Source organism: Mobula hypostoma, chromosome 26, assembly GCF_963921235.1.
Source record: "Mobula hypostoma chromosome 26, sMobHyp1.1, whole genome shotgun sequence".
NCBI classification, from domain to species: Eukaryota; Metazoa; Chordata; class Chondrichthyes; order Myliobatiformes; family Myliobatidae; genus Mobula; species Mobula hypostoma.
The window spans coordinates 29,511,218-29,531,359 of record NC_086122.1 but is presented as its reverse complement, the minus strand read 5'-3'; the positions used below and the strand labels follow the sequence as shown (position 1 = coordinate 29,531,359).

General features: G+C 42.8%; 1 protein-coding gene across 1 annotated transcript in view; it reads right to left on the bottom strand.

The window, feature by feature from the left end:
* The window catches only part of LOC134338273 (chloride intracellular channel protein 4), a 148,793-nt gene extending 132,483 nt beyond the window's left edge, over nt 1-16,310 (bottom strand). The window contains exon 1 of the mRNA XM_063033995.1: nt 15,887-16,310. Coding sequence (XP_062890065.1) covers nt 15,887-15,955 — 69 coding nt within the window. The 5' untranslated portion in view covers nt 15,956-16,310. The remainder of the gene's footprint in view (nt 1-15,886) is intronic.
* Between the last annotated feature and the right edge of the window lie 3,832 nt (nt 16,311-20,142).

Genomic DNA, 20,142 nt, shown 5'->3' with positions numbered 1-20,142 from the left:
GTTGTTGGTTGGCTTTCTCCATGTTTTGCCAATCCACCTCCATTTCCATTTCTGTTTGCATATCTTTTAAGTGCAGTTAACACACTTGCCTCGACCACTTCCTTTGGCAGCTCATTCCATACGTGGACACCCTCTGGGTGAAAAAGTTGCCCCTCAGGTTCCTATTAAATCTCTCTGCTCTCACCTTAAACCTGTACAGTGTAGGTTACGAGGAAAACTGTATGGGAAATGGAATTGCTCTGTGGGCTGCCATAGATGGGCCAAGTAGCCTCCTTCCATGTTGTAGGGCAATATTTATATAGGCATCCGTTAGTCTTGTGAGATCATGGATTTGCGCCTTGGAAGGTTTCCAGGGCGCAGGTCTGGGCAAGGTTGTATTGAAGACCGGCAGTTGCCCATGCTGCAAGTCTCCCCTCTCCACGCCACTGATGTTGTCCGAGGGAAGGGCACTAGGGCCAACACAGCTTGGCACCGGTGTCGTCACAGAGCAATGTGTGGTTAAGTGCCTTGCTCAAGGACACAACACACTGCCTCAGCTGAGGCTCGAACTAGCGACCTTCAGATCACTAGCCCGACGCCTTAACCACTTGGCCACGTGCCAACACTAGGGCAATATGGGCATATAAAAATGCACAGAAGACATTTTGGTTCAATTCCCAGGGTTCCGCAGAATTAACTGTTTGAGCAACTTGGGTCCTCTGGATGGTTTTTGTTCCCTCGTCAGCCAGACTAAATTTATTTATTTCATTAATTATTGAGGTACAGTGTGAAACAGGCCCTCCCTGCCCTTCGAGCCACGCCACCCAGCAATCCCCCAATTTAATCTTAGCCTAATCACGGTCAATTTACAATGACCAATTAACCTTCCAACTGGTACATCTTTGAACCACGGGAGGAAAGCGAAGCACCCGGAGGAAACCTACGCAGTCACGGGAAGAACATACAAACTCCCTTCAGGCAGTGACGGGGATTGAACCCGGGCTGCTGGTACTGGAAAGCGTTGTGCTAACCACTACACTACTGCGCCACCCCCTAAACTTGCGAAAGCAACGGGATCCATTTTTCTATGAAGCCATCCATGACAGAAGTGTGCTTGAACACGAGGGGGGGGGGACAAAGCTGACCATTGATTCACGTCATAAGTTACGCCTGCTGAGTGCCCACTTGCGCAATCACGTAACACGAAGTTATGTCTACTTAAGTTCATAAAAGAATAAATAAGGTCACATTCCCTGACTTTTCCATCCTATAGCTTCATGTCATATCTCACCGCTAGCTGTAACAGTGATTTTACTTGTGCGTAAGTTAACTGATTTTTAAAAACGGGGCTATTATGGACGTCTGGATCACTGCCCAGAGCAACATCTAAGCTATTGTCCCCAGTTCAGCTTGAAATGAGTTCCTGCTTGAATACAACGAACAGCACAATCTCAGTTCTGGCACTGACCAAGCACAGGTGGGCTTCCTGGGTACGTGAGACTGAGGCACCACAATAAACGGGAGTTCACACACATCCTGGGAGACGGCAACTGGAAAGGAAGGTCACAGTGCTCTGACACAAGCAACACAACACCTACCACCTTCTGGCTATCCTCTATCCTCTCCCCCTTACCTTTTCATTCTGGCATATTCAAAATCAGGATCAGCTTTAATATCACCGACATACGTCGTGAAATTTGTTAGCTTTGTGACAGCAGTACATCTGCAATATGTAATAATAGGAAAAAACATATATATATACATATAAAATATTTAAATTTAAAAAGTACTGGAAAAATGGAAATAAAGAGGTAGTGAGATAGTGTTCATGGGTTCAATATCCATTCAGAAATCAGATGGCAGAGGGGAAAAAGCAGTTCCTGAGGCTCCTGTACCTCCTCCCTGATGGTAACAATGAGAAGAGGGCATGTCCTGGGCAATGGGGGTTCCTTAATGATGGATGCCATCTTTTTGAGGCATCGCTCTTCTCCCTACCTTCTCAGTCCTAAAGAAAGATCTCGGCCTGAAACATTGACTGTTAATTCATTTCCATAGATGCAGACTGACCTGTTGAGATCCTCCAGCATTTTGTGTGTTACCAGTGCAGACATCTCTGATGATAAGCAAACTGACCACAGGCAGCAAAAAAAAATCTTTAAATCATCTTTTATAACCTTGTCCTCAAATGATGACATTACACTATTAACCAGAGTCTTTAAATTTATTACTTACCTTTCTGAAATCCTCATTTTCACTCTCTCCCATAAGATTTTCAGAAAATAAAAACAACAATGAAACTAAAACAGAAAGGACAGGGAAACCAATTCAGCATGCCAGCCAGCATGTGTGAAAAAAAAGTTTTCATCCGTTGAAGAGCTACTACTTCTGTCCTTGGACTCACTTTACACCGCACGCTGTCGGAGCAGTGCTGCCAGGATAATCAAGGACACGACCCACCCAGCCAACACACTTTTCGTCCCTCTTCCCTCCGGGAGAAGGCTCAGGAGCTTGAAGACTCGTACGGCCCGGTTTGGGAACAGCTTCTTTCCAACTGTGATAAGACTGCTGAACGGATCCTGACCGGATCTGGGCCGTACCCTCCAAATATCCGGACCTGCATCTCGGTTTTTTTGCACTATCTTACTTTGCATTTTTCTATTTTCTATTTATGATTTATAATTTAAATTTTTAATATATACTATTGATTTGTAATCCAGGGATTGGGAAGCGCAGAGTCAAATATCGCTAAGATAATTGTACGTTCTAGTATCAATTGTTTGGCGACAATAAAGCTTAAGGTATAAAGTACTACTACTACGTCAACTCAGGCCTAGGGGGCTGGCGTCGGGCATCTGATGATGGGCCTCGGACCCTTACGTGGTCTTTTCACAGATACTGTTGGAGTTGTTGAGCAGTTCTGGTATTTTTTTGTTTTTGTGAGTGAAAAAGGCAGATCAGTGTCAACTGCTTCAGACCTGATCAAACAGAAGGTATTCACCTTTCGTGATCCATTAATGCTTTCACCAGCATCCACTTCAGGCTCCAGACATGAGAAGGGGCTGGTATTAGCAGTGAGATGCTTTGAAAGTAATTAGATGTCCCCAGAAGTTGAGTGACTACTAACGTCACTGCTAAACATCTCAACATTAACCCTGAGAGGACTGAATTCCATCCATCAGTTTCATCAAAATTTATAAGAAGAAATTGGGAAGAAAAATGTAAATATGCAGCACATCATTGTGTGCTGAAGGGTCTGTACTATGGAATAGTGCCCAATGTTCTATGAATAAGATGATTTTAATAGATAATGCATAAGTATCAGAAGTGAAAATGGATCTACAAACTGCATTATTTGAAGAACACATCCCAAATTTGTTTAATTTCCTTTTGTCAGCAGAAAAAGATAATAGATTATAAAATGGTTAAAAGTATACACTGTCATATAATGCAGCTAGCATTTTCTTCAGCTGTAAGTGACAAGACTATTAAATTGCCATCTGTTTTACATCTGCTTCCGAAAAAAGTTTAATTTAGTATGACAGTACGGGTACTTATGAATTTAAGAAGGTTAACCTCAGGGTAGTGAAATAATGCAGTTTCTTGTTAAATCTCTCTTCAAAGAGGCACCTATTTTTGTTATGTGAGTCAACAAGTATTTCAATATGCACCAGGAAACCTAAAATATACCAGTTTTTCTTGGCCCACATGCGGTTTCCACAAGTCACACTACTGTGCGTAGCAATAGACAAAAATTTGGAAGTAAGAACAATTTTATAGCAATCTAGATGCTGTATTTTAAACAAAAGTTCATATGATATTGACAGACACCACAACAAAAGGAGTTTCAAATCTCTGTTTTGGATTAGCAAAGAAAATGAAGAGTTTTCTGAAATTACAGAACCACAATTCACAATGAAGCCATTCAACACAGAAAATCCCATGTTGGATTAAACAAACATTGGAGATGAGAGCTGCTAAATTTCTTCAATATTCTGTTTTATAGTATTTAATCTTTTAACACCTTAAGCTCATACGTTTGCCCTTTAGATTGAAATGAATGTATCTTTGGTGTGCTGTTTTACTGACCTTGATGCCTTTACAGTGTTGTTTATTTTGGTTACTGAATTCAGAATCAGAATCAGTTTTAATATTTATTTATTTATTGAGATTAGATTAGATTTTGAGAACCCTCAGTCCTCTTTTATTGCCATTTAGAAATGTATACATGCATTAAGAAATGATACAATGTTTCTCCAGAGTGATATCACAGAAAACAGGACAAACCAAAGACTAACCTTGACAGAACCACATAATTATAACATATAGTTACAGCAGTGCAAAGCAATACCATAATTTGATGAAGAACAAACCATGGACACAGTAAATAAAGTCTCAAAAGTCCCCGAGTCGATCGACTCCCGAGTCCCCGATAGCAGGCGGCAAAAGGGAGATAATCTCTGCCATAAACCTCCAGGCACCATCAACTTGCCGATGCCTTGGAAGCAACCGGTCACAGCCGACACTGAGTCCATCCATCTGAAAACTTTGAGCTTCCGACCAACCTCTCCGATACAGCCTCCCGAACGCCATCCTCTGTCAAGCGCCTTCGACCCCACCTCGGCCGCTGAAACAAGCAAAGCCGAGGATTCGGGGCCTTCTGCTCCAGAGATTCCGGTTACCACACAGTAGCAGCGGCAGTGAAGTGGGCATTTCAGAAGTTTTCCAGATGATCCTCCGTGCTCTCACATCTGTCTCCATCAAATCAGGATTGTGCACAGTCCCCTTCTTGACAGATAACAGACATCACCACCGAAGTGGCCGTGCGCGCTGCTATCACGCCGCCATCTTCTCCTCCAGCACAGAATAGGCCCTTATGGTCCTTCGAGCCACACTGTCCAGTAATCCCCTGATTTAACCCTAGCCTAATCACAGGACAACTTACAATGACCAATTAACCTACCAACTACAACATCTTTGGTAGGTAACCAGAGCACCCAGAGAAAACCCACACAGTCATATACAAACACCTTACGGGCAGCAGCGGGATTTGAACCCAGGCTGCTGGTACTGAAAAGCGTTGTGCTAACCACTACATTACTGTGCCAGCTTTTGCCATGAGATTTGTTGTTTTTGCATCAGCGGTACAATGCAATACAGAGATAGTGTTCATGGGTTCAATGTCCATTCAGAAATCGGATGGCAGAGGGGAAGAAGCTGTTCCTGAATCATTACGTGTGTATCTTCAGGCTCCTGTGCTTCCTTCCCGATGGTAGCAATAAAACGAGAGCATGACCTCGATGGTGGGGTGCTTAATGATGAATTCCACCTTTTTGAGGCATCGTTTCAGTTCTTCAGGATCTGGGTACCTCTAGCAAAGCCACCATTCTTTGCCCATCCCTTTGGGCCCTCAGGAACATGGTGGTGAGCTGCCTTTTTTTAACCATGCAGCACTTCTGCAGTAGACCCTCCCACTGTGTGATTGCAAAGCAGGATTCCAGGATTTACACCCACTGGTAACACATTTCCAAGTCATGGTGTTCTCCTTTCAAGTGAAGCAATATTCTCATGTCCCTGAAGCTTATCCACTGGTGACTCCTTGGAAGTTGACGGTGGGGAACTCAGAGATGGTAAATCATTAAATATCAAATATTAATGGTTGGACTCACTCTTTATGGAGACAGTCATCTTTCGTCACATTAGTTGTACAAAAGCTACTTGCTACATTTCAACCCGTGCCTGAATGTTGCCTGGGATTTCCTTCAAGGAGTCACAGACTAGTTCATTCACAGAGAAGTTGCAAATGCAGTTGGATGCTAGGCAGCCATTAGTGGACATCTCCATTTCAAATCAAATCAAGTTTAATTACCATTCAGAGCCACAGCTGAAGGAGACAGTGTTCTTTTGGGGCCAGGGTTCAAAATATTCAAAAATAGCAAGTAACAATTCCTAATATCGTGCAAAGAAGCATATTCACTCAAAAAATAAAAGCATATATAGTCCAAGGCCCTGAGGGACAATATCCAGCAATCGATGGTTCCGTCTCCTGGCAGTGTACAGACACACACAATCCAGCCTATCATTCCACTGCTCGAACATGAGAGAGCAGCACCAGCCGATCTCAACCACGCTCTCACCTGGTCTGCAGCAGCAGGCAAGCCTGAGGCTTGAGGCCTAGTTCTCGCTACAAGTGAGGCTGCACAGCTCCCATGTCGACTGTCCCTCCGCCAGGCAAGGATAACACAAACATCCCACCCTGCAAAAACTCATTTCTGGGAGCTAGCACCAACCAATCTGTGGGAGACTCCCGGAACTTCCGGGAGAGGTGGGATGTCTGCAATAGAGTAGCTCCTTAGCAGCTAGCCAACTAGTTTAAATAACGTTAGCTATGCTAATAAACGAATGACACCTGTTAAACTCACCTCAACATGTCTTTTACAGTCTTAACCCACCATGGGCAATAGAAAAGTCACTGTTGCAAACAGTGCAGCGAGCAACACTGTCATTATTTTTGACCCCTATTAGGCAGGGGTACACTTTTTAGTGTAGTCTGGGGTGAAGTACGTTTTATATTTTCTTTTTTTGGAACACTCTGCCATGGCGCGCGCTCTCTCTCTCTCTCTCTCTCTCTCTCTCTCACTCTCGCGCTCTGTCTTGCTCTCTCTCTCTCACTCGATCTCAAACAAATTGATTTCCGGGATACTGTATATAATTTGCGGGCATCAGGGAGCTGGACTTCCGGGAGAGGTGGGATGTCTGATAACAGGCCTGTGGCAACTTACATTATCACTGTCCAGCAGAGTCGTGCGGTCACAAGTGAAATGTCCCAGACAATCTTCCACGGCTATACAGCTCTGATGCTTCCAAGCAGCCGGCAGCAACACGGTCTGCAGCCAGGACAGCTCCTCCATACTCAAACCGGCTCCTCTGGCATATCGGCGAGCTCCTCCAAAATCCCAACGAGCTCCTTTGACACCTCGGCCAACTCCTTCGACACCTCAGCTGACTCCGCTGCAGACACCAGTCCAACTACTCTGATCAACGAGCAGCTCACTGATGAAGTACCCAATGTTCTTGGAGTAGAATCATCTTTGGATCGTAAAAAACAAATTTTACAAAGAGAAATGCACCTTTGGTTGGCCCCTCGAGTGGCTGCTGCATTCACACGCACCAAAATCTCACTGAAAGTTCTGAGTTTATGGTGGACAGAAGGTCACTGTTGAATCAAGAGAAGATGGCTGGATGTAGGACAGTACCCTCAGAAACTCCTGCAGTGATATCTCAGGGTTGGAAGACAACCACGAGCAGCTGCCTTTGGGTGAGGTATGACTCTAAGTACTGGAATGTGTTCCCCTTGATGCCCATTGACTTTTCTTTTACCAGAGCTCCTTAATAATACAGAGCATCACATGGTGCCTCCCAGAAGTCTCATGTCATGCCTCAAATTAAATTTTTGGTAACATACATCAAAGTTGCTGGTGAACGCAGCAGGCCAGGCAGCATCTATAGGAAGAGGCGCAGTCGACGTTTCAGGCCGAGACCCTTCGTCAGGACTAAATTTTTGGTCCCTGTTTGGACGAAGGACCATAATGATGTCTGGAGTCAAATTGTCTTGGAAAAACCCAAATTGGGCATCGGTGAACAGGAGAAAGTGTCGCACTTGGTTGCACTGTCAATGACATCTTGCATTAATTTGCTGATTAGAAAACAACAATTAACCTAATTGGATTTAAAATAAAATAGAGAGCACTGGAATTAATCAGCTGATAAAGTAGCATCAATGAACATAGAAACAAGTTATTGTCTCCAGTGAATGATGACCCATTACTTGAACTGGGAAATTGAGAAAACAAGTATGTTTTAATTTGGAGTGGGGTTTCTAAAGTAAAGGGAATAAAAGCTAAAACCAAGATTATTCATGTTTTCCATGCTGTCTGGTAAAGATCTGAATGCAGGGATTCAGAGAAAGAGGGAAAAGAACATAAGAATAGGCTTGAACTGTGAGACATAGCCCAGAACAACTAATGGAAATTTGAAACAAAAGAGAATTTAGATCGCCCGGCAAATTAGCCAGCATCTGTGGAGAGAGTAGAAGTGAATTAATATTACAGCTAGATGATCTTACATCAGAACTGGCCATCTCTTACACAAAGAGGAAGCGCAGGCTATTTGAGACTGTTCTGTTCAATAGAGGCCCAAGAGTTACGGCGTGCACGGAAGGAAGGTGAAGTGCCGTACTCTGATCTTACGATAAGCCTCATTACGATAACATAGGGATTAGATTTGTGTGCTTATGTCAAAACAGGACATCCCCGGTAAACATGAGGAAATCTGCAGATGCTGGACTTTCAAGCAACACACATAAAAGTTGCTGGTGAACGCAGGAGGCCAGGCAGCATCTATAGGAAGAGGTACAGTCGACACTTCGGCCGAGACCCGTCGTCAGGGCAGCACTGTAACTGTACTGGAATGACTGGCAAGAGGGGAGGCCAGTTGTGGAGTAAAGGCCTTCAGGAAAACATCCAGGATGGAGTTTGATTCCATTATAGAATCAGAATCAGGCTTAATATCATCAGCATATGTCCTGAAATGTGTTGTTATGTGGCAGCAGTACATAATAAAATCCGTAAGTTACAGTAAGAAGTATATGTGTATTAAAAAAGGTTAAATTAAATAAGAAGTGCAAAAAAGAGGGGAAAAAGTAGTGAGGTAGTGTTCATGGGATGGCCATTCTATTATTGGTATCATTAGCTGTTTCTTTACATCATAGAATCATATAACACAGAAACAGAATCATCTATAAACCCAACCAGAGGACAAAGTTCACCCCATCACCATCAGTTCAGTGACTGTTACCTAGCAAGTTAGCTTCAGCTATCCACTTTTGGCCCACAGCCCTCTGAACTCCTACCTCTCCTATCCCACGTACGTACTGAGGTGGGTTTTAAATGTTGCTACTACTTATTTATTGTGATACAGTGTGGAGTAGGCCCTTCAGGTCTTCAAGCCACACCAACGCCTAGCCTAATCATAGGACAATTTACAGTGATGTCTGTGGACGTAATGTGGGAGCAAATTGAAACCCACTCAGTCGTACAAACTCCTTACAGGCAGCGGTGAGAATTGAACCCAGGTCACCTGTACTGCAAAGTGTTGTGCTAACCACTAGGCTACCGTGCCATCCCAGATAATCCGGATCATCCGTTTAAATGGTGATGACTGAAGGATGGATAATGGGCGGGATACCATAAGACATTAGAACAGAATTGGGCCATTTAGCCCATTATGTCTGCTCCACAATTACAGAGCAAAGGAAAAGGTTGACACACATAGAGTTAATGAAAATATACCAGAAAGGTTCAAAAAGACACAGGAATATAACAAAAAAATCTGTACAAGGATTGAAACAATTTCAAGAACTAAACTTCATGCATTTCTTGCAACTTTTGGTGTTAGGAGACAGATTAAGATGTGATCATGTAGATTATGTAATGAATAGATGAAAACAGGACGTAATAGATATTTTTTAAGTTGTAAAAGACTCGCTGAATGAATATTTTATTCTGGGGAAAGTCCCATGCTCTTCATCAGTGCCATGCATTAGACCCCACTGAGAGAGCAGATGTGATTCCATCTAACAGTAACTACAAACGTTTGTACTATAATCAGGTGAACCTTGGCACATGTATAATGAATTGGCAAAAATTAATAATAAAGGCATCCGTTAGTCGTGCAAGACCATGGATCTGCGCCGGAAAAGTCCTCACTCTCCAGGGCGCAGGCCTGGGCAAGGTTGTATGGAAGACCAGCAGTTGCCCATGCTGCAACTCTCCCCTCTCCATGACACCAATGTTGTCCAAGGGAAGGGCATTAGGACCCATACAGCTTGGCACCAGTGTTGTCACAGAGCAATGTGTGATTAAGTGCCTTGCTCAAGGACACAACGCGTTGCCTCGGCTGGGGCTCGAACTCATGACCTTCAGGTCGCTAGTCCAATGCCTTAACTACTCGGCCACGTGACCAACACTGGCAAAAATTACAGAGCAAGGAAATGCCACATCAACAGAAATGCGATGGATCAGCACAAAGCATAGGAAATTCCCTTTGAGTCATTCAGTATCTTTAGTAGAATTCAGCATATTTAAATTGTGGGACATTTTATTCTCCTAAAATTATCATAGGGCCATAAAACTTAGGAGCAGAATTAGGCCATCAAGTCTGCTCCGCCATTTCACCATGGCCTATCCATTTTTCCTCTCAGCCCCCATCTCCTGACTTCGCCCCGTATCTATGTCCTGACTGTTCAAGAATCCATTATCCTCTGCCTTAAATATACATAAAGACTTGGCCTCCACAGCCGCCTGTGGCAACGAATTCCACAGATTCACCACCCTCTGGCTAAAGAAATTCCTCCTCATCTCCGTTCTAAAAGGAGAGGCCCAGCGCCATCAAATACTCCTCACATGACAAGCCTTTCAATCCTGGAATCATTTTTGTAAGCCTCCTCTGAAGTCTCCTCGATGTCAGCACGTCCTTTCTTAAAAAAAGGGCCCAGAACTGATCACAATACTCCAAGTGAGGCCTTGGAGCACTGTGTAGCAAGATACAAGAGTAGAAAAAATGTATGTATATCTCTGCTTACAGTACTTATCCAATCAAGTGTTTGAATGGGCTATTCCTTCAGATGCAGACATGCTGTCACCCTGGCCTTCTGATCAATGACAAAGATTTCAGCCCTGCTAACTGTAGTGTGTTGTAAAATCAGGTTTAATACCTTGAACACAAACCACTGATTTATTCAGATCAATATAGGACCATACAATCCTGAAGCGGAGGGCACTAAAGATATAAGAAAATAAATCAGACATACTGATTCAATTAGCTTAAAAGGAAGACTACATTATTTAATTGACTTTAAAGTTGATAGGTACTGATACTGTATTTTGAATGAAATTTTTCATCAGGGTATTAACCTATATAGTTTTAGATACAGCACCTCCACACCATCTACCACAAGCGGGATTTCCTGGTGGCCATACATTTTAATTCCCATTCCAATGTGTCGGTCCATGGCCTCCTCCTGTGCCAAGATGAGGCCACCCTCAGGATGGGGAAGCAACAGCTTATATTTCATCTGGGTACCCTCCAACCTGATGGAATGAATATTGATTTCTCCTTTCAGTAAACAAATTCCCCTGCCCTATTCCTTTATTCCCCACTCTGACCGTTTACTTATTCTTACCTACCTATTACTTCCTCCGAGTCCCCTCCTCATAAGAATATAAGAAACAGGAGCAGGAGTAGGCCATCGGGCCCATCAAGCCTGCTCCAGCATTCAATAAGATCATGGCTGATCTAGCCATGGACTCATCTCCACCTACTTGCCTTTCCCCATAACCCTTAATTCCACTACTATGCAAAAATCTATCCAACCTTGTCTTAAATATATTTACTGAGGTAGTCCACTGCTTCATTAGGCAGAGAATTCCACAGATTCACCATTCTTTGGGAAAAGCAGTTCCTCCTCATCTCCGTCCTAAATTTATTCCTCTGAACCTTGAGGCTATGTCCCTTTGTTCTAGCCTTACCTACCAGTGGAAACAACTTTCCTATCTCTATCTTATCTATCCCCTTCACAATTTTATATGTTTCTATAAGACCTTCTCTCATTCTTCTGAATTCCAGCAAGTACAGTCCCAGGTGACTCAATCTCTCCTCATAGTCTAACCCCCTCATCTCTGGAATCAACCTGGTGAACCTCCTCTGCACCACCTCCAAAACCAATATATCCTTCCTCAAGTAAGGAGATCAGAACTGCATGCAGTACCCCAGATGTGGCCTCACCAGTACCCTGTACAATTGCAGCACAGTTTTCCCACTCTCCTCCCTCTCTTTCTCCTGTGGTCCACTCTCCTCGACTATCAGACTCCTTCTCCAGCCCATGACCCTTCCCACCCGCCTGGCTTCACCTGCCACCTTCTAGTTATCCTCCTTCCCCTACCCCCCCACCTTTTTATTCAGGCATCCTCCCCCCTTCCTTCCCAGTCCTGATGAAGGGCCTCGACCTGAAATGTCAACTATCTATTCACTTCCACAGATGCTGCCTGGGTTCGTGCTGAGTTCCTCCAGCATTTTTGTGTGGGTTGCTTGGGATTTTCTTCCTTTCTGCCATCAGATTTCTGAATAGGCAATCAACCCACGAACACTACCTCACTATTCTTGCTCTCTTTTTGCACTACTTGTTTAATTATTTATTTATTATTATAATTTATAGCATATATTATGTATTGCACTGTATTGCTGCCCCAAAACAACAAATTTCCCAACATACACCAGTGACAATAAACCTAATTCTCATTCTGATTCAGCATTTAGGGAAGTTTGTAGTCAGCAATCATGTACTGGATTTAGTACGTAGTATTAAAATGATTCATTTTAATGAATGGAATTGCTTCAATCTTTGTCAGACATGCTTAAGTTTCTTCACCTGAACTTGCATTGGGAGCGATCATCTACATCTCGGCTGCCCACACATTGACTGGGCGGCAGAGTAGTGTAACGGTTAGCACGATGCATTATAGTACCAGCAATGCGCGCTCAGTTCCACCCCTGTTTGTAAGGAGTTTGTACGTGCTCCGGTTTCCTCCCACAGCCCAAAGACATACCGGTCAGTAGGTTAATTGGTCATTGTAAATTGTCCTGAGATTAGGCTAGGATTAAATTGGGGGATTGCAGGGCGGCTCGAAGAGCTGTAAAGGCCCATTGTATGCTGTATCTCAATAAATAAGTAAATAAATAAAATGCAAGCAGTGGATTTAATCCCCTATTGAGAAGTTAACAGACCCCACTGCCCAGAAAGAAGCTAAATGGCCTATCCAGGTGCTCCTTCTCCACAGAATTTTCTTTTCAACTAACGTAAAACTTCACACAAACTTTCCCAAAAAAGATTACATGGCAAAGTTCTGGATGTGGGAGAAGTATTGAGCAAGTTTTTGACCGCAGGGAGGACACAGCAAAGTACATGGATCCAGAGAAAATCACGGAAGACATGGACAGAGCACTCTTTTTACCTTTCTTTACAATCTCAAAAAGAAGAATTCACCATCACCTGTCCCTTCTTTTCAGAAAGCAAATCTTTGATAGGCATGCGGTAGGCTGGAGCACAAAATGCTAACTGTGTCATCCTAGCACTACCGTAAGTTGCTGCCCATTTTCATAAACCCACTGAGCTCAGCAATACAGTCTCATAGAAGCTTTGGAGACTGAGCCAAGAACTTGGAAGTCAATTTGCTAGAAGCATACTTTGGTTTTAGCCACAGTGGACAGAAAAGTGGGATGACTACAGAGGTGGAAAAATGGATTGCGAAATTGAATACATAGGTCATCTTGGATTGATGGAATATACCAATCTGTCACGTTCATTCAGAAGCTTCGCATCGTCAGAGATGCCATTTAATAGATGTCAAAGGTCAACATGTCCACTCAGATCTATGGCACCAATCAAAATGTTGTTGAGTCCTGGGTAATAATTCACAGCTACCTAACTGGCACAACGCACTTTCCTTAAGTGCCATTAAAAGGACAGATTATTTATTGATTCATTTAGTTGTTGCTTGTGGGATCTTTCTGTGCACATTTTTTATCTGCAGCATTGCACTACAATAGCATGAACTTGCCCCAATGCTTGTCTGCAATATCACTGATTGTACTGTGTTCTGGGACCTTCACACCTTAACTTCTACCTTTATTTTTCTAACTTAAATCCTTATTTTTTATTATTGTTGAATATTGGTTTTTTTTGCATGTCGCGCCCTGACCAACACACCACAGTAAATTCCTAATACATGTAAATGCATATGGTGATTAAAGTTGATCCTTCATAACTTGATAAGATGCAACATAGTAATTCTTAAGGAAATTAAAATATTAAAAAGTGTAAATCTTTAACAGAAAATATTGAAACACTTAGCAAATCAGGCAGCATCTGTGATGCTGCACAGATCGAGGACCAACGTTCCCCCTAATAATTTTTTACAGCTGCATGGACCAACCATTGCTCTGTGAAGGATTTTTTTTACACGGCCTGTAAACTGTGTGGCACTTTTTATTTTGGTAATATAAACAGCAAACAAACACAAACCACAACTCACAATGCAAGTAAACGATGCCAGGCAGTGAAAACAACTGACAGGCACAATGGCAAAAATAAAATGTTTTGACTAGATGGCATCAGCGGTCAGCCGGCCAGCGGTTAATTAACAATGAGCTACCAACTTCTATTGTGTCTACTGTTACAAATTGTAACAGTATTGTAACTTGAAACACTGACAATGTAAATTCTTGGCAGCTCTGAAATGTTTCAGTAAATATTATGTCATTTATTATTTAGAAAAATTATGGATTATATTAATTAACACATAACTAATTACAGGGTTTTTCATAATAATATTAACAAAGATTTCAAAATTATATTAATATTATATGTGGCAACAAAGGCTACGTGAGAGGGAGCCTTTCAGTTACTGTGTGGCGGTGCACCTGTACATCTTTGAGGGAGCAGTGTCAATGACTGTACCGCAACAGTGGTAAAAAGTGTTTGACATTGAACATTATTGGTTTGCTTTCTTTCCATAGATGTTGCAGGACCTGCTGGGTGCTTCCAACATCTTTCGTTGGCGTACCAATTCTAAAAATTCTTAATGACAGCCTGGCAGGCAAAGCCTAAACTGGTGCATAGCCGGTGATTACAAATGCACATTGTCCAAGAGTGGGCAAAAACAAAGAGCGACCATGAATTCCCTTTCCCCTGCCACCCCCGGTGTCATAATGACAAATGAAATGACCGCTAACTCCATGTCAACTGAGTAAGATCAGCTTTCGCACCGGAGTCTGGTCTCCCGAGGATCTATGACTCAATTGAATGTCCAGACATTGTACTGAATCATTCTAGTCGTTTCATCGCCTGTTGCCCAGACGAATCACTTCTCCCGAAGCAGTCATTCCAATCACCACGAAGAACTGCAGAACAAACGTGGTAATTTCTCTATAAAAATTAATAAAAGTCAAATTTCTTAACCTTTTATCATGCCCTGCCGGGAATGATAGTATTTTTTGCTCTTGTGGGAGATGCATTGTATGACAATGTTAGTAAACCACACCCAAAAATTTCACACAGGTAATGATTATATTAACACAATTCTTTGACAGCACAATGAATTCTGAAATCACAGCTTGTGAGCATAGAGGTGGGGACTGAGATCAAAGCATTTTCTGCTAGCACTGAGTTACTGAATTGATACACGCTCTCTTTTTGTTTGTCTTTTATGCAACGCTTCCAGCCAGAAGTATACAATCCTATATCGACCTCAACTGGCTACAGTTTAGGAAAAGCGCCAATTCTATTCAACCAGGAGTAGCTTGGTGCCACAGTCCATCTGCAAAACCGCTTCTTGAAACAAGTTCCACAGCAGTGCTTGAAAGCAAAACTTCACACAAAGGGAAAGAGACACTGTAGTAACAGTCACTGGATTTATAGCTGTTTATTGATGATTTGATTGACAGCTATGAATTAAATTCATTAAAATGTTTCCTGACCCACAACTGCTCCACGCAAGCTTGGGACTATAACAAAGCACGGAGCTGTACAAAACACACCAAAACAGATTGTGTCAAATTCTTAATTGCTTCGGCACAAATTTTTATACTTTGGACTACAATTCTATTTTAGCAGAAAATCAATTATCTCGGGCTATTTGTTCTGAGGTAAAATAACCAGTTTTGCTGAAATATTTTTTAAAAATAGAGCTAACTGTGAGTTAAAAACGGCAAGAAACAGCAGACTCTAAAGGTTTTCAGACAGCTGTCTGCTGGCTGTTTGCGGAATAAAGGGTCAGATTCTGGCAGATCCTACCTTAACAAACAACTCTATCAAAGGATCCTTGTGTCCGTCCACTCCATTCAGAGGGGTTGAGTGAGCCATGTTGGAGTAACTTCGAGATCTCTTCAATAACCCACTGACTCTGACTTTCTGCCCAAGTTTACAGACTTGCGCCTTTTTTACCCCCCCTTCTCTGTTCTCAATTCAGGGCAGCTGCAGCGAGCTACTTTCCAGTAATAAAGCGATTCTCTCCTGCGTTTCTGACCCTGTTCGGTGTTATTCAGAATCTGCCGCTTGGAATAGTAATCCGACACTGTCTCTCTCTCTCCCTCCCCTCCTCGGTTCAGACGCTTTCTTTAGCCACGTCCTGCGTCCTGAGAAACTGGGTGGTGAAGTCTGGAGCTGTGCAGTTTCCTCTGCTCTCTCTACATGGACATTGTTTGAGCACAAACTCGCGAAAGGAAAAAAAAACCAGCTGGAATATTTAAAGCCGGTGATGTCATGCAGTACAGGGAAGAAAAGAAAAAGGGCAGGCCTGTGGAGAACGTCAAAGCACAAAGCATGAACAGTTAACAAATCAGATACAGCTAGACCGCAAAAAAAATGTACAAGTCTGGTCTGCTTCTAAACTTGTCCATTGTAATTCCACTTTAGCTCAGTGATTAGAGGCAAAGGGATCAGGGAGGTTGGAAAACCCCCCTTACTTCTAATAAGAAGCTGTAACCTCTCACCATTTCATATTTTAAAATGAATTAGCAAGTCAACAGAAACAATATTATTTCTTCTCTACCTCAGCATTCGCGTTTTCTATCCTCTAAAGCACTTTCATAGTATTTTTCTACAGTCACAGTCATAGTCATAGTCATACTTTATTGATCCCGGGGGAAATTGGTTATTGTTACAGTTACACCAGAAATAATTAAATAGTAATAAAACCATAAATAGTTAAATAGTAATATGTAAATTATGCCAGGAAATAAGTCCAGGACCATCCTATTGGCTCAGGGTGTCTGACTCTCCAAGGGAGGAGTTGTAAAGTTCCTGACGAAGGGTCTCGGCCTGAAATGTTGACTGTACCTCTTCCTAGAGATGCTGCCTGGCCTGCTGCGTTCACCAGCAACTTTGATGTGTGTTAGTTGTAAAGTTTGATGGCCCCAGGCAGGAATGACTTCCTATGACGCTCTGTGCTGCATCTCGGTGGAATGAGCCTCTGGCTGAATGTACTCCTGTGCCCAACCAGTACATTATGTAGTGGATGGGAGACATTGACCAAGATGGCATGCAACTTAGACAGCATCCTCTTTTCAGACACCACCGTCAGAGAGTCCCGTTCCATCCCCACAACATCACTGGCCTTATGAATGAGTTTGTTGATTCTGTTGGTGTCTGCTACCCTCAGCCTGCTACCCCCGCATACAACAGCAAACATGATAGCACTGGCCACCACAGACTAATGCCATTCTATAGAATTGATGGCTGGCAGGGACTTGGTGGCAAAAAAAGCCTGTTTCCATGCTGTGACTGTCCATAACTATGATTATCAGTGAAATAATTCTTGTGTACCCTTTCAGACACATATACATTACTGTGCTTTCACGAATCAGATCTGGTTTTAAACATTTTGCTCAAAGATACTGTTTGGACAACTCTCATTTAAAAAAGGGGGTGATTTACACAATTATAATCACACAAAATTAATTTGAAATAAATTGCAGGGTGACTTGGTAGATTATCTGACACTGCAGTCTTCCTTTTCAAACTTACAAGTTTCTCAGCAGTAACTTTTCTCAACAAATTCTACAATATCAAAGGTATTGTTAGTAAGATACTGTTGGAGGACAGGCAACCTCCTTCAGAAGTCTCCGTACTGATACCTTTGCCAGCAAATATCAGCATCTGCACATTAAGACAACAAGGAGATTGCAGAACTTGAATTTTCATCTATAGGATCCCCCTTAGTCCAGCTGATCGGAGAAATTCTGTAAGCCTCAAATCCTTACAATGGCTTCAAATAAAAACAAAAGCAGGATTACTTTAGTAATGCTGAGGGAGTGTCTATGGAAAGGAATAAAGAGAACTCGTGCTAATGAAGGGTCTCAGTCCAAAACGTCGACACGTTACTCCTTTCCACAGATGCAGCCTGACATGCTGAGTGCTTTGAGCATTTTGTGAACGTTACTCTGCATTTCCAACATCTACCGAGTCTCATGATGATGACTGAGAGGAACAAACAATGTCTCAGGAACTCAATGGGTTGAGCAGCATCTGTGAGAGAAAGTAATTCTGAAATGCTCGTTCGCTGCTGTCGTTACTGCACGGTCGGGAATCTTTCGGAGGGTAGGCCTCAAAATCCCCGGTTTGCCTGCTGTTGGCGACTGAGATTGAGGTTGAATCGTTCGGACAGAGATGGCGCTCAGTACTTGGTGTCGGAGAGCTGATCGGAGGCTCAAAGTTTTTGGATGGCTCAGAGTCGGACTGCGGTTGGCATGGCAGGGAGAGTTCTTCCTTCTTCCATCTGCGTGAGATGTGGGACATTTGAGAGACTTTGAACTTTTACTGTGCTCATGGACTTCTTCATCAAGTTATGGTATTGTTGCACTGTTGTAACTATATGTTATAATTATGTGGTTTTTGTCAGTTTTTTCAGTCTTGGTCTGTCCTGTGTTTTGTGATATCACACCAGAGGAAATATTGTTTCATTTCTCAATGCATGCATTACTAAATGACAATAAAGAGGGCTGCGTGTCTTCATAATCTAATCTAATTGTCAGCTTCATCAAGGCAGGTCTCAACAGGAAATGTCAAGAATGTTTTTTCCCCCACAGATGCAGCTCGACAGGAAATGTCAAGAATGTTTTTTCCCCCACAGATGCAGCTCAGCTTGCTGAATTCCTTCACCAGATTGTTAGTTGGTCTAGGTTTCAGTATCTGCAGTCATTCCTACCTCAATTGTAATATTTCCCCCAAACCTCTGTGTCAACATACAACTGACTTTGTTTCTGGGGCTGTTAAAGGTGTTACTTGGATGCTGTAACATGACTTTGCTGTTAGAATCCGCCCCGGGTCTATCAATGCACCACAGGGTAGATGTGCTCCTGCCATCACATATCAAACCCACCAGCAGTCCGTTATTTACTCCCCTACGTGCCAAAGACCTGCTTCCAGCTCCCACTGTTAAGTACAGTTGGAGATGGCTTACCGGTATGGAGCAGAATCAGAATCAGGTTTAACATCACCGGCATATGTCGTGAAATTAGTTGTTATGATAATGATGAAAGGCATTGATTGTGTGGACAGCCAGAGGCTTTCTCCCAGGGCTGAAATGGCTCGCATGAGGGGGGCATAGTCTTAAGGTGCTTGGAAGTAGGTACAGAGGGCATGTCAGGGATAGGTTTTTCACACAGAGGGTGGTGGGTTCAGGGAATGCACTGCCAGTGACGGTGGCAGAGGCACTTACAACAGGGTCTTTCAAGTGTCTCTTAGATAGGAACATGGAGTTTAGAAAAATAACGGGCTATGTGGCAGGGAAATTCTAGGTAGTTTCTAGAGTAGGTTACATTGTCAGCACAACATTGTGGGCCGAAGGGCCTGCAATGTGCTGCAGATTTCTATGTCCTATGTCCTATGTTCGATGCGTCAGTAGTACATTGCAATACATAATAAAAACTGTAAGTTACAATAAAAAAGTAAATATATATATGTATATAAAAAGTTAAATAGGTGGTGCAAAAAGAGATATTGGTCATGCGTTCAATGACCATTCAGAAATCTGAGAGCAGAAGGGAAGAAGCTGTCCCTGAATCATTGAGGGTGTGCCTTCAGGCTCCTGCACCTCCTCCCTGATTGTAGCAATGAGAAGAGGGCGTGTCCCGGGTGACGGGGCCCTCAGTGATAGACACCACCTTTGACATTGAATTTGACATCGTTAAGTGGGCAGTTTGGAAGGGCTTCACTTGGCAGAATCAGGTTTACTGTCACTGACATTAGCCATGAAAATTCTTGGCTTTGGCAGCAGTACAGCACAGGAAAACACTATTAGTCACAGTCATAGTCATAGTCATACTTTATTGATCCCGGGGGAAATTGGTTTTCGTTACAGTTGCACCATAAATAATAAATAGTAATAAAACCATAAATAGTTAAATAGTAATATGTAAATTATGCCAGGAAATAAGTCCAGGACCAGCCTGTTGGCTCAGGGTGTTAGACCCTCCAAGGGAGGAGTTGTAAAGTTTGATGGCCACAGGCAGGAATGACTTCCTATGACGCTCTGTGTTGCACCTCGGTGG